The 26,487-nt window shown below is 36.9% G+C and overlaps 1 protein-coding gene across 4 annotated transcripts in view; it reads left to right on the top strand.

Moving 5' to 3' along the window:
* The window catches only part of DYNC2H1 (dynein cytoplasmic 2 heavy chain 1), a 320,182-nt gene that overhangs the window by 23,807 nt on the left and 269,888 nt on the right, over positions 1-26,487 (top strand). For all 4 annotated transcript variants that reach the window (XM_066371476.1, XM_066371485.1, XM_066371494.1 and 1 more), the window contains exons 14-26: positions 2,305-2,457; positions 4,188-4,286; positions 5,319-5,458; positions 5,543-5,771; positions 7,339-7,466; positions 16,020-16,135; positions 17,199-17,326; positions 21,140-21,289; positions 21,970-22,175; positions 23,440-23,595; positions 23,687-23,801; positions 24,702-24,872; positions 25,805-26,187. In XM_066371476.1, the coding sequence (XP_066227573.1) occupies positions 2,305-2,457; positions 4,188-4,286; positions 5,319-5,458; positions 5,543-5,771; positions 7,339-7,466; positions 16,020-16,135; positions 17,199-17,326; positions 21,140-21,289; positions 21,970-22,175; positions 23,440-23,595; positions 23,687-23,801; positions 24,702-24,872; positions 25,805-26,187 (2,174 nt within the window). The remainder of the gene's footprint in view (positions 1-2,304; positions 2,458-4,187; positions 4,287-5,318; positions 5,459-5,542; positions 5,772-7,338; positions 7,467-16,019; positions 16,136-17,198; positions 17,327-21,139; positions 21,290-21,969; positions 22,176-23,439; positions 23,596-23,686; positions 23,802-24,701; positions 24,873-25,804; positions 26,188-26,487) is intronic.

Consider the following 26,487-nt stretch of genomic DNA (forward strand, 5'->3'; position numbering starts at 1 on the left):
ATATTCAAAAAATTAGGTAGAGGAGGAATATACACTTTTATCCTTCTTTTATTTGAAGGTAGATAACTAGTTGTGTCCTGATCCTCAAGACTATGCCCACAGTCTGTGATTTGTTAGGAGAACTCACACAACCCACCAGGGCTTTGCTGTACTCACAGCAATAATTGATTACAGTGAGAGGCTCAAAGCAAAATCAGCAAAAGGAAAGGGACATGGGGGCAAGACCTGGGGAAACCAGGTGGGATCTTATAGGAGTCCTCTCTCAGTGGATCACACAGGGCTTGATTACTTCTCCCAGCAACAAGTTGTAACCCAGTGAACTATTGTCTATTGCAGAAGGTCATTAGCAGCTTAGTACCCAGGTTTTTACTGGGGGCTGGGCCTGTAGGAATCTTGAGCCTGGTATGTACCAAAATTCCAGGTTCCCAAAGAAAATCAAGTGTTCAGCATAAATCATGTTGTTTGAGTGAATGAGACACTCTTAAAAATTCGTGTGGTGGGTTAGATGCCTACAAAAGGCTGATCTTTAAGCAGGCCTTTTAAGAGATAATATCAAACTTGCTGTGTTAACTCTTTTCTGTACACTAGTACTCAGGCTTAAAATTAACCAGAAGTCATAAATTTACATGAAATCTTTATATAAAGTTATGTAAAACCTCTAAAAAAGACTTACAGATATAAAATTTTTTTTCTATTGCCAAAACTTAATACAAGTTTATAATGGAAAAAGATTTAAAAATACAGGGAAACAAACAAATAGAAAAAGGTCTTTACAATCTTACCACCAAACGGCCACTCTTAGTCTTGTATATATCTTTTTAAATTTTGTTTTCTATATATATTTACAAGTGTATTTTTTAAAAAATGGGATTGTATTTTATCATTTTGACATTTTCACCTAATATATAGATTATATTTTTATTGCAAGCTTTTAGAGTTTTTTCTTTTCTTTCTTTTTTTAAGCTTTTTATTTTCTAATGAATGCATTCAAAATAATTTGATATTATTGAAGAGATCACTTATTTTAAGAAATTGAGTTGTATGGGAGGATAAATGGTGATGGATGAAGACCTGACTTGGGAAGGTGAACATACAATACAGTGTACAGAGGTGTGTTCTAGAGCTGGGCATCTGAAACCTGTATAATTACGGTAACCGGTATCACCCCAATAAAGTCAATTAAAAAAAGAAATTGGGTTGTGAGAGCTAAAGGATCATCTGTAACATATGTTAAAGGAGATATAATAGTAGACAAAAACTGAGCTAGGAGGAGAAAGAACACTGTGGTTCTTTTATTCTCTGGCCATTTACTATATTGTAGAATATTGGAGGGACTCTTCATACTCAAGCAATACAGTGATAAGTGGTGTATAGTAATTATCAATAAATGCTTTTGAACTGACTCACAGAGTATTTAACGAATTTAATACACAATTGTTTAGTTTCACGTATTCACCAGCTATTTATTGCTGTTCTACTGTATTCCAGGAACTTGCTATGCCTTACCACTTACTGCTTCAAGTGAAGGATAGGAACCTTATTTCTATTAGGTCTCTTTATCCTCTCTACTCTTACATATTTGTCTTAATTATTCCCTCTACATATATAGAGCACCACACCAGATAGTGTTATAAAACTTTTGTTTCAATAATCAAATATGATTTAAGAAACTCAAGAGAAGAAGGATAGTTCAGCCCTGTCAACATTACCTAGGCAGGGGAGTTCGAGTACTGCCTCTTTTGCCAAGTAGGAGATGGAAGATCAGCTCTCTACTTGGTCTCACTGAAATTGCACAGAGGAGTGGTTTTTCCAGTAGCGTTGGCTGGAGTAGGGTGCGTGTGGCTGAAGTGACTGTTAGGCCACTATTTTCCTGGTCCTTTGACTAGAGGAAATAGGCATCTTCTAAAGCTTTATTTTTCTGCCTTTATGGGTAGTTCTAGGTTGGAGACTTCTCCAGTGTCCTTTTCCTGGAGATATGGGAGACAATAAGGAGACCCAGGTGTCTGATTCCTCCATTCCCAAGGTTTGCTGGCTGGCTGTCTTGTTATTTCTACCTTCTACTCCTCCTATGCTTGTTATATTATGTACAGGTTTTTTGTTTTTGTTTTTTTTTTTTTACTTATAAGAAGACGGAAAACCTGGAAGGAATGGAGCTACTCAGTGTTGGCCAGATTGCCTTATCATTTATAAAATGGACAAACCATTATATGCTTTTTTAATTGTGAGTTGGTGTTAGGAATAATTGGACTTATGATGTAGAAAAGTAGTGCATTTAAGTACTAAATGTCTTTTCTTGTACCTTAGAATTCAAAAGCAGGAAGTGGGGGAAAGTCACAGATTACTTGGGATAATCCTGAAGACTTAGAAGGCTACATTCAAAAACTCCAAAGTGCTGCTGAACGACTTGCCACTGAGAATAGAAAACTGAGAAAATGGCACACTACGTTTTCTGAAAAGGTAGACATCATTGAGAAAATCGAATAAGCTATGAATAGTATTGTTTAAAAAGTAATTAGGATATGATTTTTAAAATTCTTTTCCAAGTGAGAGGAGTGGAGATAGACTTCCACATGTGCCCTGACTGGGATCTACCTGGCAACCCCCATCTGGGGCCGATGGTCTGCTCATCTGGGGCTGTGCTCACAACCACCTACTTTTAGCACCTGAGGTGAAAGCTCGTTGGAGCCATCCTCAGACCCTGGGGCCAGTGTGCTCAAACCAGTTGAGCCATGGCTGTGGGAGGTGAAGAGAGAGAGAGAGAGAGAGAGAGAGAGAAAGAGAGGATGGGAGGGGGTAGAGAAGCAGATGATCACTTCTCCTGTGTGCCCTGACCGGGAATCAAACCAGGGACTTCTTCCACATGCCGGGCCAATGCTCTACCACTCAGCCAACCAGCCAGGGCCAGATATAATTTTAAATAACTTCTTATTTGGGAATAATTTGAGACTTAAAGTTGCAAAAATAGAACAGAGTTCATACTTAGCCTTTGCCCAGCACCCCTGTAACTGATATAACCATAGTACAGTTAAAAAACCAGGTCAGGCAGTGGTGCAGTGAATAGAGTGTTGGACTGGGACACAGAGGACCCTGGTTTGAAACCCCGAGGTCACCAGCTTGAGTGAGGTGGGCTCATCCAGCTTGAACATGGGCTTACCAGTTTGAGTGCTGGGTTGCTGATTTGAGTGTGGGATCATATATATCAGTGGTCCCCAACCTTTTTTTGGGCCACGGACCAGTTTAATGTCAGAAAATATTTTCACGGACCGACCTTTAGGGTGGGACGAATAAATGTATCACGTGACTGAGACAAGCATCAAGAGTGAGTCTTAGACGGACGTAGCAGAGGGAATCTGGTCAGTTTTTAAAAATAAAACATTCTTCAGACTTAAATATAAATAAAATGGAAATAATGTAGATTATTTATTCTTTCTCTGCAGACCGGTACCAAATGGCCTACAGATCAGTACCGGTCTGCGGCTTGGGGGTTGTGGACCATTGATATATATATATGTCCCCATGGTCACTGGCTTGAGCCCAAAGTTGCTGGCTTGAAGCCTAAGGTCACTGGCTTGAGCAAGGGTCTTCGCTCTGCTGTGGCCCTCTCCCCCACCATCATGGCCCATATAAGGAAGCAATCAATGAACAAGCAAGGAGCTGCGATGAGGAATTGATGCTTCTCATCTCTCTTTCTTCCTGTCTGTCTGTCCGTCCCTATCTGTCCTTCTCTCTTTCTCACTCTCTGTCTCTGTCACACAAAAAACAAAACAAAACGAGGGCATAAAACTATTTTTGAATTTTGTAGCTCCTCCACTAATGTTCTTTTTCTTGTCAAGGATTCAGTCCAGGATCCTACCTTGCAGTTAGTTGTTGTGTCTCTGTCGTTTTTCTCCTCAGTCTTTTCTTGTTTTTCATGACCTTGAAACTTTTGATGAGTACTTATTTGGTATTTTGTAGAATATTTCTAGATTCAAGTTATATGGCGTTTTCTCTCGATTAGATTAGAGTTATGCAATTTTGTGGGAATTCTACCAAAGTGATGTTTTGCGTTTCTCAATGTATTGATCAGGTATTAATATATCATATTTTAGGTTGATCACATAGTTAAAGTGGTGTTTGTCCAGTTTTTCCACTGAAAAGTTACCATTTTAGGAGATACTTTGAGACTGTCATGCTCTCATTTTTGACAGGTGGTACTTCTTATGAATACTGACCTGCTTCGGCAGCAGCAGCGTTGGAAGGATGGATTACAGGAATTGAGAACTGGCTTCGCAAGTGTAGAGTCACAGGTAGACTATGTTTTTCTTTGTGTCTACACTTTGAAATCTGAGTTTTTCAGAGTGTGACTATAGGAATTGATGAGAAGTTCATAATGGTTATTTATGGATCTTTACTAATGAATTTCTGATAAATTTAGAATTTGACTGAATTATATATAAAGACCATAAATTAACAATGTATTTACATTTAAAAATAAAAAAGGTTCTGTTTGTCTTTTGGAATGCCTCAACTCAGAACTTACATTTATAGTTTTTCTGACTTGGTGCTTAAATATCTGTCATTGTTAGTCTCCTGTTAGGTGGTTGTGACATCTTTAGAACATCAAGTTAAATTTAGGCAGAAGCCTAATGAATGAAATCACTCTGTGTCAGAACTTTTTTCTGTTTTGGGCAGAATTTCAGTTCTGTACACATTTTGATATAAGAGACCATGTATGCAAAAGTGGCTATCACAGAGCCTGCTACATTGTATGTGGATTTTGGTTGAATATGACTTAGGTATCTTAAACATTTACATATATTTTTCAGTTCTTATAAGTTTAAGAAAAAACAAAAATTTAAAGTATTAGAATTGATATATTTCTGGTTATATGGAAGCAAAAGTATATGTAAACTATCCTGAGCATTCTAATATTTTAAATTTAACATGCTTTCAAATGTGGAAGGATTATGTGGTGTGTGAGAAGGGAAGGTATGGGCTAAACTTGAAGGGGATTTTTGAAAAAAAATAGAAAAAGTTCACAAAAATAATCTGTTCCTGTTACTGTTATCTTATCATAAAATAAAATCCAAATATAAAATCTATTTAGTCTTAATTTAAAAAATGTTATTGATTTTGTCATATTCTTTTTATAAACATGAAAATTAGAGATTTTATTTGACTATATAAACTCTCATACTACAAATGACAAGTTGCATATTTTAAGATAGTTAAGTAAATTTTTTTATTGCTTATAATTTTACTGTATGAAATATGGAAGCATTAAATGAAAATCCCATTCTACTAAGTTTTAAATAAAATATGTGACTATAACGTATTAGGGATTCCAAGCAAGTGACATGCATGCGTGGAAACTGCACTGGAATTATCAACTGTACAAAGCTCTGGAACACCAGTACCAGATGGGCCTAGAAGCCCTGAATGAGAATCTGCCAGAAATAAACATAGACTTAACGTACAGGTAAGCATTTTTTGAAACCCAGTTTATTTTTCAACCTTAAATGTTCTAATAACTTATATTTTAAAGTTCCTTATTTACTTTCAGACAAGGACATTTACAATTCAGGCCTCCTTTTGAAGAAATCCGGGCTAAATATTACAGAGAGATGAAGAGATTTATCGGAATTCCTAATCAGTTTAAGGGAGTGGGTGAAGCAGGAGATGAGTCTATTTTTTCTATTATGATTGATAGAAATGCAAGTGGATTTCTGACTATTTTTAGAAAAGCAGAAGATCTATTTAGGAGACTGTCAGCTGTTTTACAACAACATAAGGTATGGAATATGTAATTTTCATCCTCTTAAAATAGTTCATCATGATTGGTTGAATTAATATTAAATATACAAACCAATAGTTTATCTTCTGTTGCATAAAATGAAAATATTGTAATCCAGAGAGCTAGAGTTGAAGATTCTTTTATTTTTTTATTTTTTTATTTTAGCAAGTGGAGGGAAGGCAGAGACACAGAATCTGGCATGCTCCCTGACAGGGATCTATCTGGAAAGCCCAGTAGGGGGCAATGGTCTGCCCATCTGGGGCCTTTTCTCCATTGGTTAGCAATGGAACCATTGTTTTAGCGCCTGAGGCAGAGGCCACAGAGCCATCCTCAGCACCCAAGGCTAACTCTAACTCTCTCCAATCGAGCTATGGCTGCAGAAGAGTGGGGAGAAAGAGAGAGAAGGAGGAGGGGTGGAAAAGCAGATCGTTGCTTCTCCTGTGTGCCCTGACTGGTAATTGAACCATCTACATGCCAGTCCAATGATCAACCACTGAGCCAATTGGCCAGGGCCTGAAGACTCTTATACAAAATGGATTTATGCCACAGATGATTTATGTCTTTGACTATTGAAGATTGAGAAACTAGCTTTTTTTTTTTTTTTTTTTCTCCGAAGTTGGAAGCCAGGAGGCAGTCAGACATACTCCCACATGTGCCCAACCAGGATCCACCTAGCATGCCCACCAGAGGGCGATGCTCTGCCCATCTGGCGTTTTGCTCTGTTGAGGCCAGAGCCATTCTAGTGCCTGAGGCAGAGGCCATGGAGCTGTCCTTAGCACCTGGGCCAACTTTGCCCCAATGGAGCCTTGGCTGTGGGAGGGGAAGAGAGAGGCAGAGAGAAAGGAGAGAGGGAGGGGTGGAGAAGCAGATGGGCGTTTCTCCTGTGTACCCTGACCAGGAGAAACTAGCTTTTAATTATTATTGTTGTTGTTTTGTCAACTTGGAACGTGACATGACTCTGTTGTGTCAATTTTAATTCCTTTCAGGGAAATATCTCCTTTTCTTTATTCCTTGGGACAAGAGCAATCCATGGAGGAATGCCTTCAAAGTTAATGAAGTGGAAATGATTAAGCATCTTACTTTTTTTTAAGTGCATCATACCACTAACCCTAAAGATAAACCCTACTTGCATTCATTCTCATTTATATTGATCCTGATACTATGACTGAAAATTCAACCAATTTTTTAACTGCCACTACCATGCTTCCACATTTTAAATGTCTGTAACCAGTTGAATATGAATACTCTCTGATTTGTAGCTTATAGTGGCTCTTGGTTTAAAAAAATGATTCTTAGTATACATCAAATTTGATAAGAGAAGCTAAAAAAGAGTATTTTTTTAGGCTCTTCAAAAATGTTTTATGATCACTGTATTTTTATATTGTTGTTTTTTTCCTGTTTATTCTTTGGATGACACAGTAATGATTGTGTTTACATACTTAAGTTGAAATTTACTTATACCTGTCCATTTTTATTGGTAGGACCCTAATCTCTATGAATAGTTGGACCATAAACTTTAAAATGTTTGTTTGTTCTGTTTCTTTAATAATATTTTTTACTCATAGGAATGGATTGTAATCGGGCAAGTTGATATGGAAGCTCTAGTGGAAAAGCATCTTTCTACTGTTCATGATTGGGAAAAAAATTTTAAAGCACTGAAAATAAAAGGAAAAGAAAAAGAACAACTTCCAAGGTATTAGAAGTTAAAGTACTAGTACCTATGTAGCAGAACAGTTTTGCCATGGGATAGTAAGGACACACTTCACTTAGTGGCCAGAAGTCAAGTTAGATTCATACGTCCACTAGAGCTCGGCAATGACACTTGCGTATCATCTGAACAGGGCACTGCTGACAGTAAGAAGTTTCTTTTCTAGGCTGAACCTATTTGAGTGACTAGATTGAGGGAAGAGGCATCTATACACATCTGGCATGATGATCTAATATTTGATGTGCATAGACACAGTCTAAGTAAGAATGATAAAAAGCTACTGCTGAGAGCATATTAGATGGTACAAAGCGAATGACATTAGGCTCTGCTTTTGTACTGGTCTGTTTCCTTTCAGAAGGTCCTGGGAGGCACAGAACATAGTACCGCATGTAGTATTGCTCTGAATGTGGAGGAAACCCTGTGAGGGGCAGCTCATAACCCAGCTACCTGAGAATATATCCTTCCTCCCTATCTGAAATTTGTATGACTGGAACTTCTCTTTGTAATAAGCTTTATGAAAGGCCTTGCTTAATTGTGTGTATCTTATCTATAAAGGATAATATCACTTAATTCATTTGTTCATTATTTCAATAAATATTTGGTGAGCATTTATAATATGGAAAATCTTGTCCTATGAGAGTACAAATATGAAGAAAACAGTACTTGAAACCAAGTTGCTTGTTCACAGGTAGAACTATGTATAAATCAAGTCTATTTGATGATTAAGTCTAATACAGACAGGGGTTAAAGAGTGGACTTTGGAGTCTGATGGGTCTTCCCCACTGCATGACTTTAATAATCATTTAAACCCTGAACCTCAATTTCCTCAGCTTTAAAATAGTTACAACTGTAGTATTTATCTCAGTGTTTTGAGGATTAAATGATAATTTGCATATAAATTACTGGCTCAGGACAAGTTCTAAAAAAAATGTTAGTTATTAATACCAGATTGATAATTTATATTCTATACTAGAGACTGAAATAGGCTATGGAGATTTACAGGATTATGTCACCCCGTCCATTTAGGGCAAAATCAGGGAACAGTTTTAGATAGTAATATTTGAACCTGGGACTTAGGAGAAATAAGAATTGTAGGTGAAAGCAGAGCTTCTCGGAGAGGGATTCACATGCTGAAAATAAGAAGATGGTTAATTGAAAATTTGATCAGAGTTAATGTTTTATTAGGGACTAGAGGAGACACTCTTGAGAAGGGGTCATTAGGTACAGATTTGGGAGAATCTTACATTCTAGATCAGGGGTTTTGGATTTTATTCTTGTTAAAATAGTTACTACTAAAGGTTCCCAAACAGAAATGTGAGTGTTTCTGTACCAAAGCTATACATTAGGATGCTAATTTTAAAATAATGAGTTATGGTTGAACAAAGAGATCCTGGAGGAAGGAAGGTTAGTTTGTCTTTATATGAAGACTGATAATAATGAACTGAATTAAGTTGTTGGACTCAAAATGGAGAGGAGGAAGATGAGGGATGAGAACTAGAACAGAGACAAATGACTCAAGGGTTTGTGCTTACATGATGAGGAGATAATGATAGTGCCATTAATGTTAGTTTGAAGTAAGGAAAACATAGTGCTCTTGGAATGCTTGTATATGTGGTTTCTATAATCTCTGTTTGATACTGTCTTTGATACAAATCTTGCCTGTCTTCTTTGGCTGTATGCTGTCACCTGACTGCTCAGAGACCTCTACCGCCAACTCAACTATTTTTTCATCTCCGACTGTAAACAGCTTTCCTAGTATTTTGCTGTCCTGCAAACGCTAAACAGGACAAAAAGAATTCCTCTCTCACATTTCATTTTTTATTTAGCTATTTCTTGCTAATAAATTAACATGTATTCATCTAAGTTAATATATACATGCAGATATATTTTATGGGTACTTTTTGGATATATGTTGTATTCTTGGACAAGCCATATTCTAATGATGTATTTCAGGTCCTGTAGTAAGGATGTAATTTTTGGGTAGGCTGTCTATAGTGATCCTATTCTATCTATGACTGAGTAGAGCCTCCATGGCATGTTATCAATATTTTTAAGTGAGAGGTGATTGTTAGTCTTCTGAACAGGATTCTGTAGTCAGTAAGTACAACTCAGCTTAAACTGTATCAGCTCATATTAATTCATTAGTTAAATACAGTATAATATAATGTTTTAGGTTTACCAAAATCATCTATTGTCATGTATGAAATATCAGAAATCTTGACTCTTTATGTTTGAGGATTTCAAAAATCACATAAACTTTATGTATCAGACAAAAATTGGCTCTTATATGTATTGGTGGTTAAAAACTGGAGTTTATCTATCTCCATTTAGTGGGTGATTGAGAATAAATAAATGAAGCTTTAAGAGAAAATTATATTTTAGAAATAAAATGGTGAGACTTTTAACACTTGTAACTTGCTTTCTTTTTTCTTTTTTTTCAATTTAATTTATTGTGTTTATATAGATTCTACTGTTGCCCCAAATGCATCCCCCCCCATATTCCCCTCAACATCTCCCTTGCTCCCCTCCCCACAGCGCCCTCTCCCCTTCCCTTCAGGTTTACTCCATCCTGTCATCCCCCTTCCCTCTGTCCTCTATTCCTCTGGTCCCTTTGATCCCTCCTCTGTCTCAATTCCATTAGTAACTTGCTTTCTAAGAATATTACCTGGCTTTATGTTTTAAAAAGGGCAAGTAACTTTCTAAATAATCTTTTTGACCAAAATTAGTAGACAATTATTTTAACTTTGTATATTTAAACTAAATAGGAAATTTTTCTTAAATGAACAAGTCTGGTTCAATCTGTTTGCTTAGAACATTACAATTTGTATTAAAAGTACTATGCAAAGAATTAGTGTTCTTAAAAATATCTACCTTCTTTTCTGATTAAGATAATCCATTTGACTTATAATTTTTTTGTTGTATAATTTTTAAAAATAATTCTTTATTTTTTTATTACAGTTGATATATGAGATTGTATTAGTTACACTTGTACAACTCAGTGATTAGATATTATATAATTTACAGTGATCATCCTGATAAAACTAGTGCCATACATAGTAATTATAATATTTTTGCCTATATTCCCTATGCTGTACTTTACATCCTCATGATTGTTCTGTAACTACCAATTTCTAAATCTCTTTACCTTTTACACCCATTCCCCTCAAGCCCCGACCCATCTGGCAAACTTCTGTATCTATGAGTCTGTTTGGATTTTGCTTGTTTATTTCATTTTTTAGATTCCACAGATAAATGTAATTATGTGGCACTTGTCTTTGTCTGACTTGTTATACTCATCACAAGACCCTCTAGGTTCATCTGTCTTGTTGCAAATGGTAAGATTTTTTTTTTATGGCTGAGTCATATTTTTATATATGCAATACTTCTTTTTTGCCCATTTATTGATGGACCCTTAAGTGGCTTTCATATCTTCTCTATTGTACATAATGCTACAATTAACATTGTGATTTTCTTTTGATTTAGTGATTTGTGTTCTTCAGGTAAAAACCCAGAAATGAAATTGTTGAATCTTGCCTCTTGTTATTTCCTTTGTTTTAAAGTTTATTTTGTCTGACTATCCCAACTATTTTTTTCTTTTCCCTGAAATAACTTTTTCTACTCCTTTCCTTTCATACTCTGTGTGTTTTTTGATCTAAAGTGAGTCTCTTGTAGTCAGCATATATTACGATCTTATTTTCTTATCAATTCAGCTAGTCTATGTCTTTTTTTTTTTTAAGCGAGAGAGAGACAGGGACAGACAAGGACAGACAGACAAAAAGGGAGAGAGATGAGAAGCATCAACTCATAGTTGCAGCACCTTAGTTGTTCATTGATTGCTTTCTCATCTGCACCTTGATTGGGGGCCTCCAGCCATGTCAGTGACCCCTTCTTGCTCAAGCCAGTGACCTTGGGCTCAAGCAGTTGACTATGGGTCATGTCTATGATCCTATGTTCAAGCTGGTGACCCTACACTCAAGCCAGATGGACCTGTGCTCAAGCCGGTGACCTCGTGGTTTTGAACCTGGGTCTTCAGTGTCCCAGACCAATGCTCTAGCCACTCTGCTGCCACCTGGTCAGGCAGCCTATGTCTTTTGATTGGAGTATTTAATCTAGTTGCATGTAAAGTGATTGTTTATAGATATGAATTTGTTGCTACTTTATTTATATTTTTTATCTTTTTAAAGAAGACCATCTTTTTTATTGTAATATAATTTGTTGGTAATAAACTCTTTTAGCTTTTTCTTGTTGGGGTAGCTTTTTATCTTTCCTTTGATTTTTTTTTCTTTTTTTGTGTGTGTTTATTTTCCTAAAGTGAGAAGCAGGGAGGCAAAGAGACAGACTCCAGCATGCTCCTGACCAGGATCCACCTGGCAAACCCATTAGGGGCAATGCTCTGCCCATCTGGGGCATTGCTCCGTTGCAACTGGAGCCATCCTAATTCCTGAGGCAGAGGCCATGGAGCCGTCCTCAGCACCTGGGCCAACTTTGCTCCAATGGAGCCTTGGCTGCAGGAGGGGGAAAGAGAGATAGAAAGGAGAGGGAAGGGTTGAGAAGCAGATGGGCGCTTCTCCTGTGCGCCCTGGCCGGGAATCGAACCCAGGGTATCACACGCTGGATTGACGCTGTACCACTGAGCCAACTGACCAGGGCTCTTTTGATTTTCAGTGATAGCTTTTCTAGCTAGTCTAATCTTGGTTTTAGGTCCTTGCTTTCATCATTTTGAATGTTTTGTACCCGCCTTGCTGGCTTGCAAAATTTCTGTTGAGAAATCAGCTGGCAATCTTTTGAGCACTCCCTTGTAGTTAACAGACTGCTCTCCTGTTGCTTCTTTTAAGATTCTCTTTGTATTTAATTTTTAGCATTTTAATTATGGTGTGTCTTGGTATGGTCCTCTTTGGGTTCATCTTGTTTGGGACTCTCTGTGCTTCCCGGACTTGTGTGTCTTTTTTTTTTTTTCTTCACCAGGTTAAGGAAGTTTTTAGTTATTATTTTTTCAGTAATGTTCTCAATCCCTTGATCTCTTCCCCCTTATTTTGGTACCCTTTGATGCAGGTGTTGTTCTGCTTGATGTTGCCCAGTGTCCTTTAAATTATCTTCACTTTTTGATCCTTTTGCTTTTTGCTACTCTGATTGAGTGTTTTCTGCTACCTTGTCCTCCAAATCATTGATTTGATTCTGATTCATATAATCTGCTATTGATTCCTTCTACTGTATTCTTTAAAATTATTTTTTCTCTTTTTTCTTAATTATTTGTTTTATAGAGAGAGGGGTGGGAGAGAGAGAAAGACATTGATTTGTTGTTTCATTTACGTATGCATTCATTGGTTGATTCATGTACGTGCCCTGACTGGATATCAAACCCACAACCTTGGTGTATTGGAATGATGCTCTAACCAACTGACCTACCCAGCCAGGGCCTTCTTTCAGGGTATTCTTCATTTCTGACTGTTTTTTTTATAGTTTCTTTTTTTTTTTTTGTTTTTTTTTGTATTTTTCTGAAGCTGGAAACGGGGAGAGACAATCAGACAGACTCCCGCATGCGCCTGACCGGGATCCACCCAGCACGCCCACCAGGGGCGACGCTCTGCCCACCAGGGGGTGATGCTCTGCCCCTCCAGGGCATCGCTCTGCTGTGACCAGAGCCACTCTAGCGCCTGGGGCAGAGGCCAAGGAGCCATCCCCAGCGCCCGGGCCATCTTTGCTCCAATGGAGCCTTGGCTGCGGGAGGGGAAGAGAGAGACAGAGAGGAAGGAGGGGGGTGGTGGAGAAGCAAATGGGTGCTTCTCCTATGTGCCCTGGTCGGGAATCAAACCCTGGTCCCCCGCACGCCAGGCCGACGCTCTACCGCTGAGCCAACTGGCCAGGGCCTCTGTGTTCTTTTTTATGCTACTGAAATTCTTATTATGTTTTTTGATCATTCTTATAAACATTGTTTTGAAATCTGTATCTAGTAGTTTGCCTCCCTTTATTTCATTTAGCTCTTTTTTCTGGAGATTTCTTCTGTTCTTTCATTTTGGACATGTTTCTGTATTTTCTCTTTTTGTAGCCTCTCTATGTTTATTTCTGTGTATTAGATATATCAGCTATGTCTCTCAGTCTTGATAGGATGGTTGTAGTTGTAGGTTTCCTATAGGGCCCAGTGGTACAGCCACCCTGTCACCCAATCAAGTGCTCCACATATGCCCTGCCCCTGCAATATGAGCTGTGTACACTCTCCTGTTGTAAATGACCCTTGATTGTGGTTGGCACATCAGTGGGAATGATTGAACCCCAGGCTATTGAGCTATAGGGACTCACTGTGACTACAGTGGAGTTGCTCTGTGGGGGCTTTTGTGTCCTCTGTGCCCATTTTTGAGCATGTTGCTTATGGAGGTGTTTGGGTGGTGCTCCAGTGTGGTCTGAATTTGTCCACTGGGTTTGCTGACTGGGGTCTCTAAGGAGTTGCTGGTCAAGGGTTAACTGCCACCTGTGTCTTGTCCAAGGCCACTTGGCATGTGCTACAAAGTGATCTACAGATGGCTGCTACTTCTGCTGGGCTTAGAGGGGCCTTGGAAATGTCACTCTATGAACCAAGGCTGGCTTCCACAAGTGTTGAGCTTAAGAGCACTTAGCAAGAGGCATGCCAAGGCCAGATGCTGCTTGTTTAGGATTTGTGAACCTCTGAGAGATATTAGGAAAGTCTGCAGCAAGAGCCAAGACAGGCCATTAGTACGGAAAAGGCACTGGAAGCAGCTGGGTTGGGCCAGCAGGATGGGTAGGGCAGTGTCTGAGGGCATCACTAGGGGGGTAGTGTGTGCATAGGGTTAGCCAGGTTGATGGAGACTCAGATATGAAGCCTGCCTGCTGGCTCTGTGGTGCTGGGCGGCTCAGCAAAGTAACTGTTCTCTGTTAGGACTTCTTTCTGGGAGAAAGCTGCCCATCTAGCCATCTCCGCAAAGCCAGACAAGAGAGTTGCTTCCCATATTTTCTTGGTCCCTTTTGAGCTGCTGTCCATTTGCTGGAGCTAAGAGTGAGTGAGTCCATCAGCAATTAGGTCTGAGTCTGGTCCATTTAAAGGAACATCTGGGATTCTAGCAGCCCTCTGTCTCATTTAGTCACAGTCCCCACTGGTTTTCACAGCCAGACTTCACTTCTGGCACTGGTATCCTGGGCTGTGGAGCCTGGTGTGGGGCTGGACCCACCCCTCATCAGAGGGGCCCTCCTTAGTTGAGGTAGCCCTCTCGGTTTTTAACTGCTGCAGGTGAGTGTGGGACCAGCTTGTTCAGCGTCTCTGCCCCTCCTACCACTCTCAGTTGGCTTCGTGTGTATAACCTTATTTGTAGGATATACACAAATTTTCTGTTCAGCTGCCTTCAGGTGGTTCTCAGGGGTGGTTCTGTGGTTTAGTTGTAATGTGATGTGGTCTTAGGAGGAGTTGAGCACAGCATTTATGTACTCTGCCATCTTGACCAGAAGCCTGTTTTGTAAATTTTTTAAAATGCAGAAAAGTACAATGGCAATTACTGTTTTTGATGTTTTGGACGTATCAGTACATATATTCACAAAATTTGGATTGTACTATGTTTGCTCTTTTTAGTTAACAGTATTTCATGAGTATTTTGGGACTCTGTGCTTCATGGACTTGTGTGTCTTTTTTCTTCACCAGGTTAGGGAAGTTTTTAGTTATTATTTTTTTAAAAACTTCTAAAGAATTCATCATTTAAAAATTATGTAATTAAAATTTTGGTGGTAATAATATTTCTTATATTTCAATGTTACCTACTCAAAAGTTTGATTTTTAATTGTGTGGTTGGTTTTATAATAATTAACCATTCATGCATTTGGCTTATTTCTAATTTTTCACTATCATAATTAGTACTTGTGTATAATCTTGGAGTCTGCCCTGAAAATTTCATTAGGATAAATTCTGTAGGTGAAGTTATTAAGACTATGGGTATGCCTATTTTTAAATTATTTGATGCGTATTTTTAAATTGCTCTTTATAAAAGTTACATTGTTTTATAGTCCTGCCAGCAGTTCTCAGAGTCTTCTGTCTGCCCACACAATCGAAGACATGAATTAATAATTCATTACATTTTTATCAATTTGATAGGTATAAATGTTACTTTTGGTTTTATTTTCTTAGTTCCTTAATAATCTTCATTCACTTTCTATATCTTCTTTCTCTTTCATTATTGTTTGTACTTTGTAGGATAGTGAACATATTTTATAAATATTTAAAAAAGTATATTACATGCTGTGCCAAGTAATGCTTGTGAATATTTAAATAGATTCATGTTGATAGACTATTAATTAATAATTGCTGCCTTTTTATAGACTTATATGATGATTATAAAAACTGTGATGTATCAAAATCAATGAAAAACATAATATGTCTATGGCATTTTTGCTAAACTAAATCTAAATGTACTTCATGGCCATACTAATATTTTTGAGTTACATTTGGAATTGTATTCCAAAAATGGTAATATTATAATGAGAGTCTTTTCCTTTAATTATTCTTTTTCATACCAAAATATGCCCCTTGGCTTTTTTCAGTGTGGTCAAGGTAGATTGTTTAACTATTAACTGTAGCCCTGTGAAGGCTATGATCGATGATCTTCTCCAGAAGCTATTTGATGTGCTCGTGCTTTCTTTGAAGAAGTCTATTCAGGGTAAGGACTCTTATCTTTATTTTATTTATTTTATTATTATTATTATTATTATTTATTTTTTTTTGTATTTTTCCAAAGTTAGAAGTGAGAAGGCAGTCAGACTCCTGCATGCACCCAACTGGGATCATGGCATGCCCACCAGGAGGTGATGCTCTACCTATCTGGGGTGTTGCTGTGTTTCAACCAGAGCTATTCTAGCACCTGAGGCTGAGGCTATGGAGACGTGCTCAGCACCTGGGCCAACATTTGCTCCAGTGGAGCCTTGGCTGTGGGAGGGGAAGAGAGAGAGAGAGAGAGAGAAAGAGAGAAAGGAGAGGGGGAGAGAAAGAAGATGGATGCTTCTCCTGTGTGCCCTGGCCCCTAATCAAACCTGGGACTTCCACATACCAGGCCGATGCTCTACAGCTGAGCCAACTGGCCAGGGCTTCTTATTTTTTATTTTTGCTTAATGATATACAGAGAGGCTTGTACTTTGATATTTATGAAATATGAATCCCACTCATGATTAAAATACAAACCAATATGGAAAGTATTATAAAAGAAAATGTGCTCTAAATGATGATAGCTTTAAGAAAGTAGGAAAATCCATGTTCAACCCCTTAAAGGCTTAAAAATTGAAGGCATTTTCATATTTGCAGTCGGAGCTAGTATCAATTTGTTGCATATATTACTGAGAAAATATAGGAAATTCTGGTATAATGTATTTCTCCTTATCTCTTCAAATGACTTAGTTTTGAAAATACTAGTTTCTTTTCTCCTTTAAACTTAAATGTTTTCGTATATTATTTAAAAGACTGAAAAGTTCCACATTTTGAATAAAATTTACTAAGTATAAGTATATTTAAATTTTACTCAAAAACTTTAAGTACAATGTGAAACAACTAAACTTTCATGAGAGTAAATTTCTTTGCTTATTCCACATTTTGAAATTGTTTTATAAAAGCAAATGATAATTTAGGGCTTCATATATTAGATTACTTCTAGTACTCCTTGGTTTAGAAATTATGTAATTGAACATTTTGGTGGTAGTAATATTTCTTATATTTCAATGTTGCCTATTTAGCTCATTTACATGAAATTGATACATTTGTCACTGAAGCTATGGACATCTTATCAGTTCTGCCCCAGTCTGTGGAAGAGATAGGAGAGGCCAATGTGCAATATGGTAAACTACAAGAACGGAAGCCAGAGGTAAGAATCACAAAGTAAATTTTTAAATTTATTTTTACTGTACTAGAGATGTTTACATTAGGTAATTTTTTGTGACTATCAGAAATATGATATAATTTAAATTATTATAAGAAAATCCATATACAATCATCTCCAAATGGTTTGTTCATGATCAAACTCTTGATATTTGTTGGTATAATGAAACAGTAACAATAATGCTTATTATTATCTTCAGAAAAATTTGCAGTCTGTTTTATGATGTGGCATATTAGAATAAGACTAGATTTAAATAATTCATGCTGTTACTTCCAGGGTTGTAATCTTAGCATGGTAAAGTATAAAGTTAGAACTGAGTTAGGAACACGCACACACACACACACACACACACACACTCACTCACTCACTCACTCACTCACACACACAGTAGAGGAACACATAATTTAGAGATAAAGATGAAAGAGTGTAAAAGATTCTAAACAATATGCAGAAGGCTACAGCCCAGAAGAGGCAAGCCAGAATTTTATAAAATATATTATGGTTGATTTTAGTTATATACGATATTTAGAGGAAGAGAAGTGATTCAAATTGAAATACAAACTTGTATGTATCCCTACTATGTGAAAGACTGAAAATTACTGGGAGTTTAAAGGTAAGTAATATGCTTTTGTGGGGAGGAAAATTACAAACTTCTTTTAAGGCAGATGGTCATGGGAGACCATCTCAGAGAGATGATGTGTGAACTGAGACCTGGAAGATGAGGCAACCATTCTGAGATTTGGAAGCAGATTATTCTAAGTAGAATAAACAGCAAGTTCAAGGTAGAGGTGGAACTTGGTATGCTCAAGGGAGTGATAGATGTAAATATTGTCAAGAAGTTATCAAGAAAGCCATAGTATTCAAGGAAGAAAATGGTATGAGGTGAAATTGGAGAGGTATGCAAGGGCATCTGACTGGAAGTGGTGGGGATTGAGATGTCAGGTTGAATGAGGAATATGGAATTTAGAATAAAAGTAAAGAGTATAGATATCAATTTGGAATTCACCTTTATATCCATGATATTTAAAGCCATGGGCTTGGACCAAGACCATCTGGGTGGTAATAAAACAGTGGAGAGTATAGACCATTGTTGTGAGCATTACAAATTTAGCATTCAAGCACAAGAGGAGGCAGCAAAGGAAATTGAGAAAGAAGTGAGGCCTGACCTGTGGTGGCGCAGTGGATAAAGCGTCGACCTGGAAATGCTGAGGTCGCCGGTTCAAAACACTGGGCTTGCCTGGTCAAGGCACATATGGGAGTTGATGCTTCCAGCTCCTCCCCCCCTTCTCTCTCTCTCTCTGTCTCTCCTCTCTCTCTTTCTCTCTCTGTCTCTCCCTCTCTTCTCTAAAATGAATAAATAAAAAAAAATTAAAAGAATTAAAAAAAAAAAAAAGAGAAAGAAGTGAGAAAAAAGGCATGAAGTGTATCATAACAAAACCAAGAGACATTGATGTTGTGTGCTGGAAACAGCATGTGAGGCAGGAAGAAGTGGCACGAGTCAGTGTAAAGAGCCAGGCAGAATCTAGATCATGCGAGCCATGTTAAAGATTTTAACCTTCATTCTGTGAACATTGGGGAGTTGTGCTGGAGTTTTAGGAGCAAGATGTTATAGATTTGTGTTTTGATATGTTTCTCTGTTTGTATGTGGATTTGGACGGGTAGCAATGAAGGCAGATAAACTAGGAAATTGTTGTAAAATCTTTACAGGTTAACCTAAGTTCTGTCCTCATTTAGGAAATCAAAATTTGACTCTTATTTTTTCCCTTCTCTCAGTGAGTTTTATAGTACAGCATGGCTTCTTGGTTCATTGGTGTTCTCTGTTTCTCAGATGGACCTGATACTGCTCAGGGATTGTAAATTGGTCATTGAGTTATATTTGAATTTTGTTGTGTTCCTATTGTCTATTATATATGCACACTGATTTAAAAAGATCTTCCTATGGATATTATTGCTTTGTTGATTAATAAAAGTGCAGGTATTAATTATAGAACACTGTTTTACATTGTTTTAAAAGACTTAGAAGAATTCATGCAGGTTAGCACCTATTTCTACATCCAGACTATTGAACAAGGACATTTCAAGTAGAAAAACTGAATGCATGAGTTTAATATTTTTAGTTCTCTTTCTTTAGAGACAGAAAGACAGAGACAGACAGGAAGGGAGAGAGATGAGAAGCATCAACTCTTAGTTGTGTCACTTTTGTTGTTTATTGGTTTCTTTCTCATATGTGTCTTGGCAGGGTGGGGGGCTCCAGGCAAGCCAGTGACCCCTTAATCCAGAGACCTTGAGCTCAAGCCAGCGACCTTGGGCTTCAAGTCAGCAGTGTTTTAGGCCCAAACCAGGGACCATGGGGTCATGTCTGTGATCCCATTCTCAAACCAGAGACCCCATGCTCATGCTGGCAAACTTAGGGTTTCAAACCTGGGTCCTCAGTGTCCCAAGTTGATGCTCAATCCACTGTGCCACTGCCTGGTTAGGCAGTTCTTTTGTTTCTTAAGTACCCTTCTTCATGGCTTTCCCCCTTCTTTATTAAGTAGGATAATTTAGTTAATTTATACTCTTGAGCAATCTCATTTCAGTTCTTTTAGAAACCTTTTAAGCCCTGGCTGGGTAGTTCAGTTGGTTAGAGCATCCTCCTAATACACCAGGTTTCAGATTTGATTCCTGGTTAGGGAATGTACAAAATCAACCAGTGAATGCATAAATAAGTTGAACAACAAATCATTGTCTCTCCCTTTCTATTGATAAAATCAATAAATAAAAATTTATAAAAGAAACCTTTATAGCATTTCTTTTGTTTGTTTTTTAATGAAAGAGATAGAGACAGGGACATATAGGGACAGACAGAAGGGAGAGAGATGAGAAGCATCAATTCTTCATTGCAGCAATTGAGTTGTTCATTGATTGCTTTCTTATATGTTCCTTGAGCCGGGGTCTGCAGCCAAACACGTGACCCCTTGCTTAAGCCTGTGACTTTGGGCTCAAGACAGCAACTTTGGGCTTCAAACCAGTGACCTTTGGGCTCAAGCTGGCAACCTTGGGGTTTTGAATCTGGGTCCTCTGTGTCCCAGGCTGATGCTCTATCCACTGTGCCACTGCCTGGTCAGGTCTGCAGCATATTTTTATGCTGGAACATTCATAATAAATATTTTGAACAGCTATAGTGTTATCTTTATAGATTTACAGTATTATTCAGTTTCAAATTACCACTTTTATTCTCATTTTTAAAATTTATTTTTTTTAATTTTTTAATTTTTTATTTTTATTTTTTTACAGAGACAGAGAGAGTCAGAGTGAGGGGTAGACGGGGACAGACAGACAGGAACGGAGAGATGAGAAGCATCAATCATTAGTTTTTCATTGCAACACCTTAGTTGTTCATTGATTGCTTTCTCATATGTGCCTTGACCGTGGGCCTTCAGCAGACCAAGTGACCCCTTGCTTGAGCCAGCGACCTTGGGTCCAAGCTGGTGAATTTTGCTCAAACCAGATGAGCCCATGCTCAAGCTGGTGACCTCGGGGTCTCGAACCTGGGTCTTCCGCACCCCAGTCTGACGCTCTATCCACTGCGCCACCGCCTGGTCAGACTAAAATTTCTGATGTCAGAATGCCTTGGTTGAATTTGTATATAATAATAATGTTAGCATTAGAAACTTTATATCCAGGCATTTAACAAAGCAAGAATCTTGATCTTAAAAAAGCAAATCATGAAACAAAAATGAAAGAGATAGAATTTTAAGAAACTTAATAAAATTGTTTGTTTTTCATGTGTTACTATTACTATTTTTTTACCTTTAGATTTTGCCCTTATTTCAAGAAGCTGAAGATAAAAACAGACTTCTACGAACTGTGGCGGGTGGAGGTTTGGAAACAATTAGTAATCTGAAAGCTAAATGGGACAAATTTGAATTGATGATGGAGAGTCACCAGCTTATGATTAAAGATCAGGTAGGAAGCTTATAGTCATTTTGTTAACATGGAAACTTAATTTTTTCTCACAATTTTTTGCTTATCTCTATTTCATTATAAGTCAGGTTTATAAGAATTTCATATTGCTAATGAAATTGACCTCCCTCAGTACTTCTGTATAATGAAATACTTTATATGTATAATGATGATCCTTTCACATAGTTTATCTTCACTTCCTGCCATTCAAGAATGTATGTAACATTAGTTTCAGTCTCTCTTATGAGGAAGTGTCGACAGAGTGTATGTGGTGTTTTTTAAAGGTACAAGCTATAAGTTGGATATATCTATTACACTCACGTCCCTTATCCATAATTTAGCCTGTTGCCCTTTAACTGTGTATGACACTGGGAAATGCCCTCAGGCAGAACAATTGGCAGTTATTAAACAATTTTTTTTCTTATCTTACTACCTTTTTGTTTGTGGGTGCCATTAATCACATGAATGATTCCTCATGGTGATTTTTCTGGCTATCACTTGAAAATTTGATGTCTAATTTTATGCTTTTGAATTATTTTATTATACTTGAGCTTAATAATTAAAAACAGATATTTGAAAAGTTAGTATTGCTATTTTTCACTTAAATGGAAAATAGAAATAAAAATGTGAAAATAAGGAGATTTTACTCTGAATTAAATTATATAAACTTTATTGGGTTTTAGATTGAAGTGATGAAAGGAAATGTGAAGTCACGTCTTCAGATCTATTACCAAGATTTGGAAAAATTTAAAGCTCGTTGGGACCAACTAAAGCCTGGTGATGATGTTATTGACACTGGCCAACAAAGTACCCTTGATAATAGTGCAAAGTTAATAAAAGAGAAAAAAATTGAGTTTGATGATCTTGAAGTTGTAAGAAAAAAGCTGGTGTATGTTTTTTTTTAAACTGATAGTATTTATTTGAAAAAAAAAGTTTTATATTTGTATATTGTTAGTAATTTTTTATATCTGTTATCTGTATGTCTTTCCTTATAAACTTCAACAGTTTTAAAATGCAGATAATAAGTGCTGATGCTACTGCTTTCTTAGGACTTGTGGTTAGAATATATAAGGATGTTGTCCTGGCCGGTTTGCTCAGTGGTAGAGCATCAGCCGGACATGTGGAAGTCCCAGATTTGATTCCTGGTCAGAGCACACCTGAGAGGTGACCATCTGCTTCTCCACTTGTCCCCCTCCCCTTTCTCTCCCTCTCTCTCTCTCTCTTTCTCTTCATTCCCCTCTTGTAGCTATGGCTCAGTTGGTTTGAGTGCTGAGGATGGCTCCATGGTCTTATCTCAGGCACTAAAATAGCTCAGTTGCTGAGCAAGGGAGCAAAGGCCCCAGATGGGCAGAGCATACTCCCTAGCAGGTGGGGCCTGCTGGGTGGATCCTGGTTGGGTGCATGTGGGAGTCTGTCTCTCTGCCTCCCTGCCTCTCACTTAATAAAAAAAACCAAAGAATATATAAGGATGATAATAGAAAAGCAAATTCTGGAGAGGTCTAAAAATAGAACAGAAAATTAAATTTATTGAAAAGTTAAATTAGGAGTTGGAATAATTACTTTCTCAATTTTTAGAAAAAATAGAATATATAAAATTAATGGAAAATTACTTTCAGGAACTCTGAGAAAAATAAATCAATTTAGCAAAGTAATAAAAAGAGACCTCCAAGACAGACTTTGTTGTTTTATGTTGTATTAAATTTGTTTTAGGTTTGGTCTATTTAGGCAAATATAGCCTAATTGCTTTTATAAATGAGTAGAGGTTTTAGTACCACATTTATTAAATGTTGTTATACCAATTAAATGAAAGATATATATTCTAAAAGCTAACCCATTCAATTGCGAATATTCTTAGATTAATCCATAAATGTATACAATTCTGAATATTAATTACATATTATATAATATATAGTGTACCTAAAATATATTTCTATAAACAACTTTGCTTGCCTTCTTTATAAAAATGCATATTAATAAATTTAGAAAAGCTCATACCTAGGCAAATTTTCATATAAAGTTGGCATAGTCTCCCGCTGTGTACTTTTGCTATCAAATACATATGCTTACAACACATACACACAGTTAAGTAATATCGATATTTAACAGTTTTCCTTTTTAAAAAATTTAATGATATTTCACTATTTTTTTAATAGTGATGATTGCCACCATTTTGGACTAGAGGAACCCAACTTCTCCTTGGCAGATATTATCTCTGCAGACATTGAGAGCTGTGCATGCGTTTGGGCCCTGTACGAAGAGTTTCAGCAAGGATTTCAAGGAATGGCTAATGAAGATTGGATCACTTTTCGGTTTGATTTATAAACAGTATTTACATTTTTATTGTTTGGTAGTGCTTTTTGGGATGTAAGTTTGTAAGATGTGTTTCTGGTTATTTTATAGGACTAAGACTTATCTCTTTGAGGAATTTTTGATGCATTGGCATGACAGATTAAGGAAAGTTGAAGAACATTCAATAATGACTGTGAAATTACAATCAGAAGTTGACAAATATAAAGTAAGATAGTTTTACTTATTCTTTTATATAAAAATGATCTTGGAACTTTTATGTATCTTTTTATTATGTAGTAACTGAATTGTAATTTTAGTTTCTATATTCTTAAATTATTCTATCACATGAAAAAATAGGAAGTATGGAGTAAACCATACAAATAATTGATATTTCTGCTACCTGTGTGAAAAAAATTATAACCGAGAAATTTCTGATTAAAGTTATAAATCAGAGTATTTATACTTTCTAGGACAATTTAGGATATGGGTCATTTAGGATATTTAGGAGACAAGTCATGTCCTAAAATAAAAATAGAAATATTTTAGGTCATGTTTTAAAATATATTAAGTTACAAAGGGAAATTAGTGTGTTTCAATAATAAAAAACTTGCCTGACCAGGTGGTGGCACAGTGGATGGAGCGTTGGACTGGGATGTGGAGGACCCAGGTTCAGGACCCCGAGGTCGCCAGCCTGAGCGCGAGCTCATCTGGTTTGAGCAAAGCTCACCAGCTTGAGCCCAAGGTTGCTGGTTCGAGCAAGGGGTCATTCGGTCTGCTGTAGCCCCTCGGTAAAGGCACATGTGGGAAGTCAGTCAGTGCACACCTAAGGAGCCACAATGAAGGACTGATGTTTCTCATCCCTCTCCCTTCCTGTCTGTCCATATCTGTCCCTCTTTCTGACTCTCTCTGTCTCTCCCATAAGAAAAGAAAAAGAAAAAAATAATAATAAAAAACTTTTATGTAATTCTGTTTAAGAGTGATCTCAAGATTGTTAAATAAGGTGACTAATTAAAAATTTCATACCAAATAATCTTAACAATAAATAAAAATTTGCAATTTGCTCATATATGTATGTTACATGTATATATATATACATATATCTTTTTCTTTCTTCTTTTTTTAACAGGTCATAATTCCTATCTTGAAATATATGAGAGGGGAACATCTTTCTCCAGATCACTGGCTTGACCTTTTTCGTCTACTTGGCCTTCCTAAGGGGACTAGTCTAGAGAAATTACTGTTTGGTGATCTTCTCAGATTAGCTGATACAATTGTTGCCAAAGCTTCAGAACTTAAAGTAAGAATCATTTTTATGAATGTCTCGTATATATAACCTTGTTAGCATGTGATTTTGCTCCATATTTGCTTACTTAATAAAACAGCAAGTTAAATTTCTTCCTTCCTTCTGAGTAGTGACAGTGTTTCGTTATTTCATCTTTCTTTCATTAGCAGTACATGTATGTCTAGCACTGTGTACAAGAATACAGAAACAGTGATACAAACTCCTTTGAGAGAGAAAACAAAACATCTTACTTTAATCAAAAAGTGAACAAATACAAATCCTTTTACATATAATACATTTAAAATTATTGGGTATGTTGTAAACAGAAGTTAAGTATGCAAAAATTCAAAGAGTAAACCAAGAACCTATTTGGTACTCAGATTTAGAAACAGTTTCAAGAGAAAATTAAACTTGTCACAATCCTACTGTAAGTTGTGTTCATTCAGTATAAAAATAAAAGGACTCCTGCAATCAAATTGTTCTGTTTCCTATCTAAAATGTATGTTTGTTGATGACCTTGGAGCATAAGCACATTTGGACAGTCGTGAGGTTATAAAGCACGGCTGCCATAGAGGACAGATCTGGATGATAATTTCTTTACATATGTCAGAACTCACAGCTAAGTTATGATAAAATGTCTTCAAAGCAGATTGTTTTCTGTTTTATGATGGATGCTTGAATTTTCTGTTTTTCATTTTTAGAAGTGAAAAGTCTAAGGCAGAAAACTTTGTACTTACTTTGACCATGTGAACCTGGATACTTAGTAACTGATATCCATGGATACATTAGCTAATTATTTTCTTTTATTGTATGTAAAGTATATTCACGTACATATTTTTTGTCTTAAAGTATAAAGCCAGATAAAAATATATCTTCTTAGAAATAGCTTTTTAAAAATTTATATGATAATGTTGAAATAATACATACGGATATTTTTTGTTAAATAGGATTTAAATAGTCGGGCACAAGGAGAAGTTACAATCAGAGAAGCTTTACGTGAACTTGATCTGTGGGGAGTAGGAGCAGTATTTACATTGACTGATTATGAAGACAGCCAAGGTCGAACCATCAAGCTGATTAAAGACTGGAAAGATATAGTAAATCAAGTTGGAGATAATAGATGCCTTCTTCAGTCTTTGAAGGATTCTCCTTATTTTAAGGGATTTGAAGATAAAGTGTCAATTTGGGAAAGAAAACTTGCAGAGTTAGACGAGTACCTGCAGAATTTAAACCATATTCAGAGAAAATGGGTGTATCTGGAACCAATTTTTGGCCGTGGAGCATTGCCAAAAGAACAGACACGCTTTACCAGAGTTGATGAAGATTTTAGGTCAGTACAACTACATAAGAAATAGACACACACGGCAGTTTTTATTCATAGGATAGAGTGCTTCATGAAAGCTAATTACTTTTACATTGTTAGAATCATCTGTGTATTCCAGTTCTTTCTCTACTGGATATATAGCTGTTTCTGAGGAGCTATTTTCTCTCATTCACCCATGTTAAAAAAATTGTACTTATGGCTTTACCTGCGGTGGCACAGTGGGTAGAAGCATCGACCTGGAATGCTGAAGTCACAGTTCGAAACCCCAGGTTTGCCTGGTCAAGGCACATATGGGAGTTGATGCTT

This window comes from Saccopteryx leptura, chromosome 1, assembly GCF_036850995.1.
Source record: "Saccopteryx leptura isolate mSacLep1 chromosome 1, mSacLep1_pri_phased_curated, whole genome shotgun sequence".
Taxonomy (NCBI): domain Eukaryota; kingdom Metazoa; phylum Chordata; class Mammalia; order Chiroptera; family Emballonuridae; genus Saccopteryx; species Saccopteryx leptura.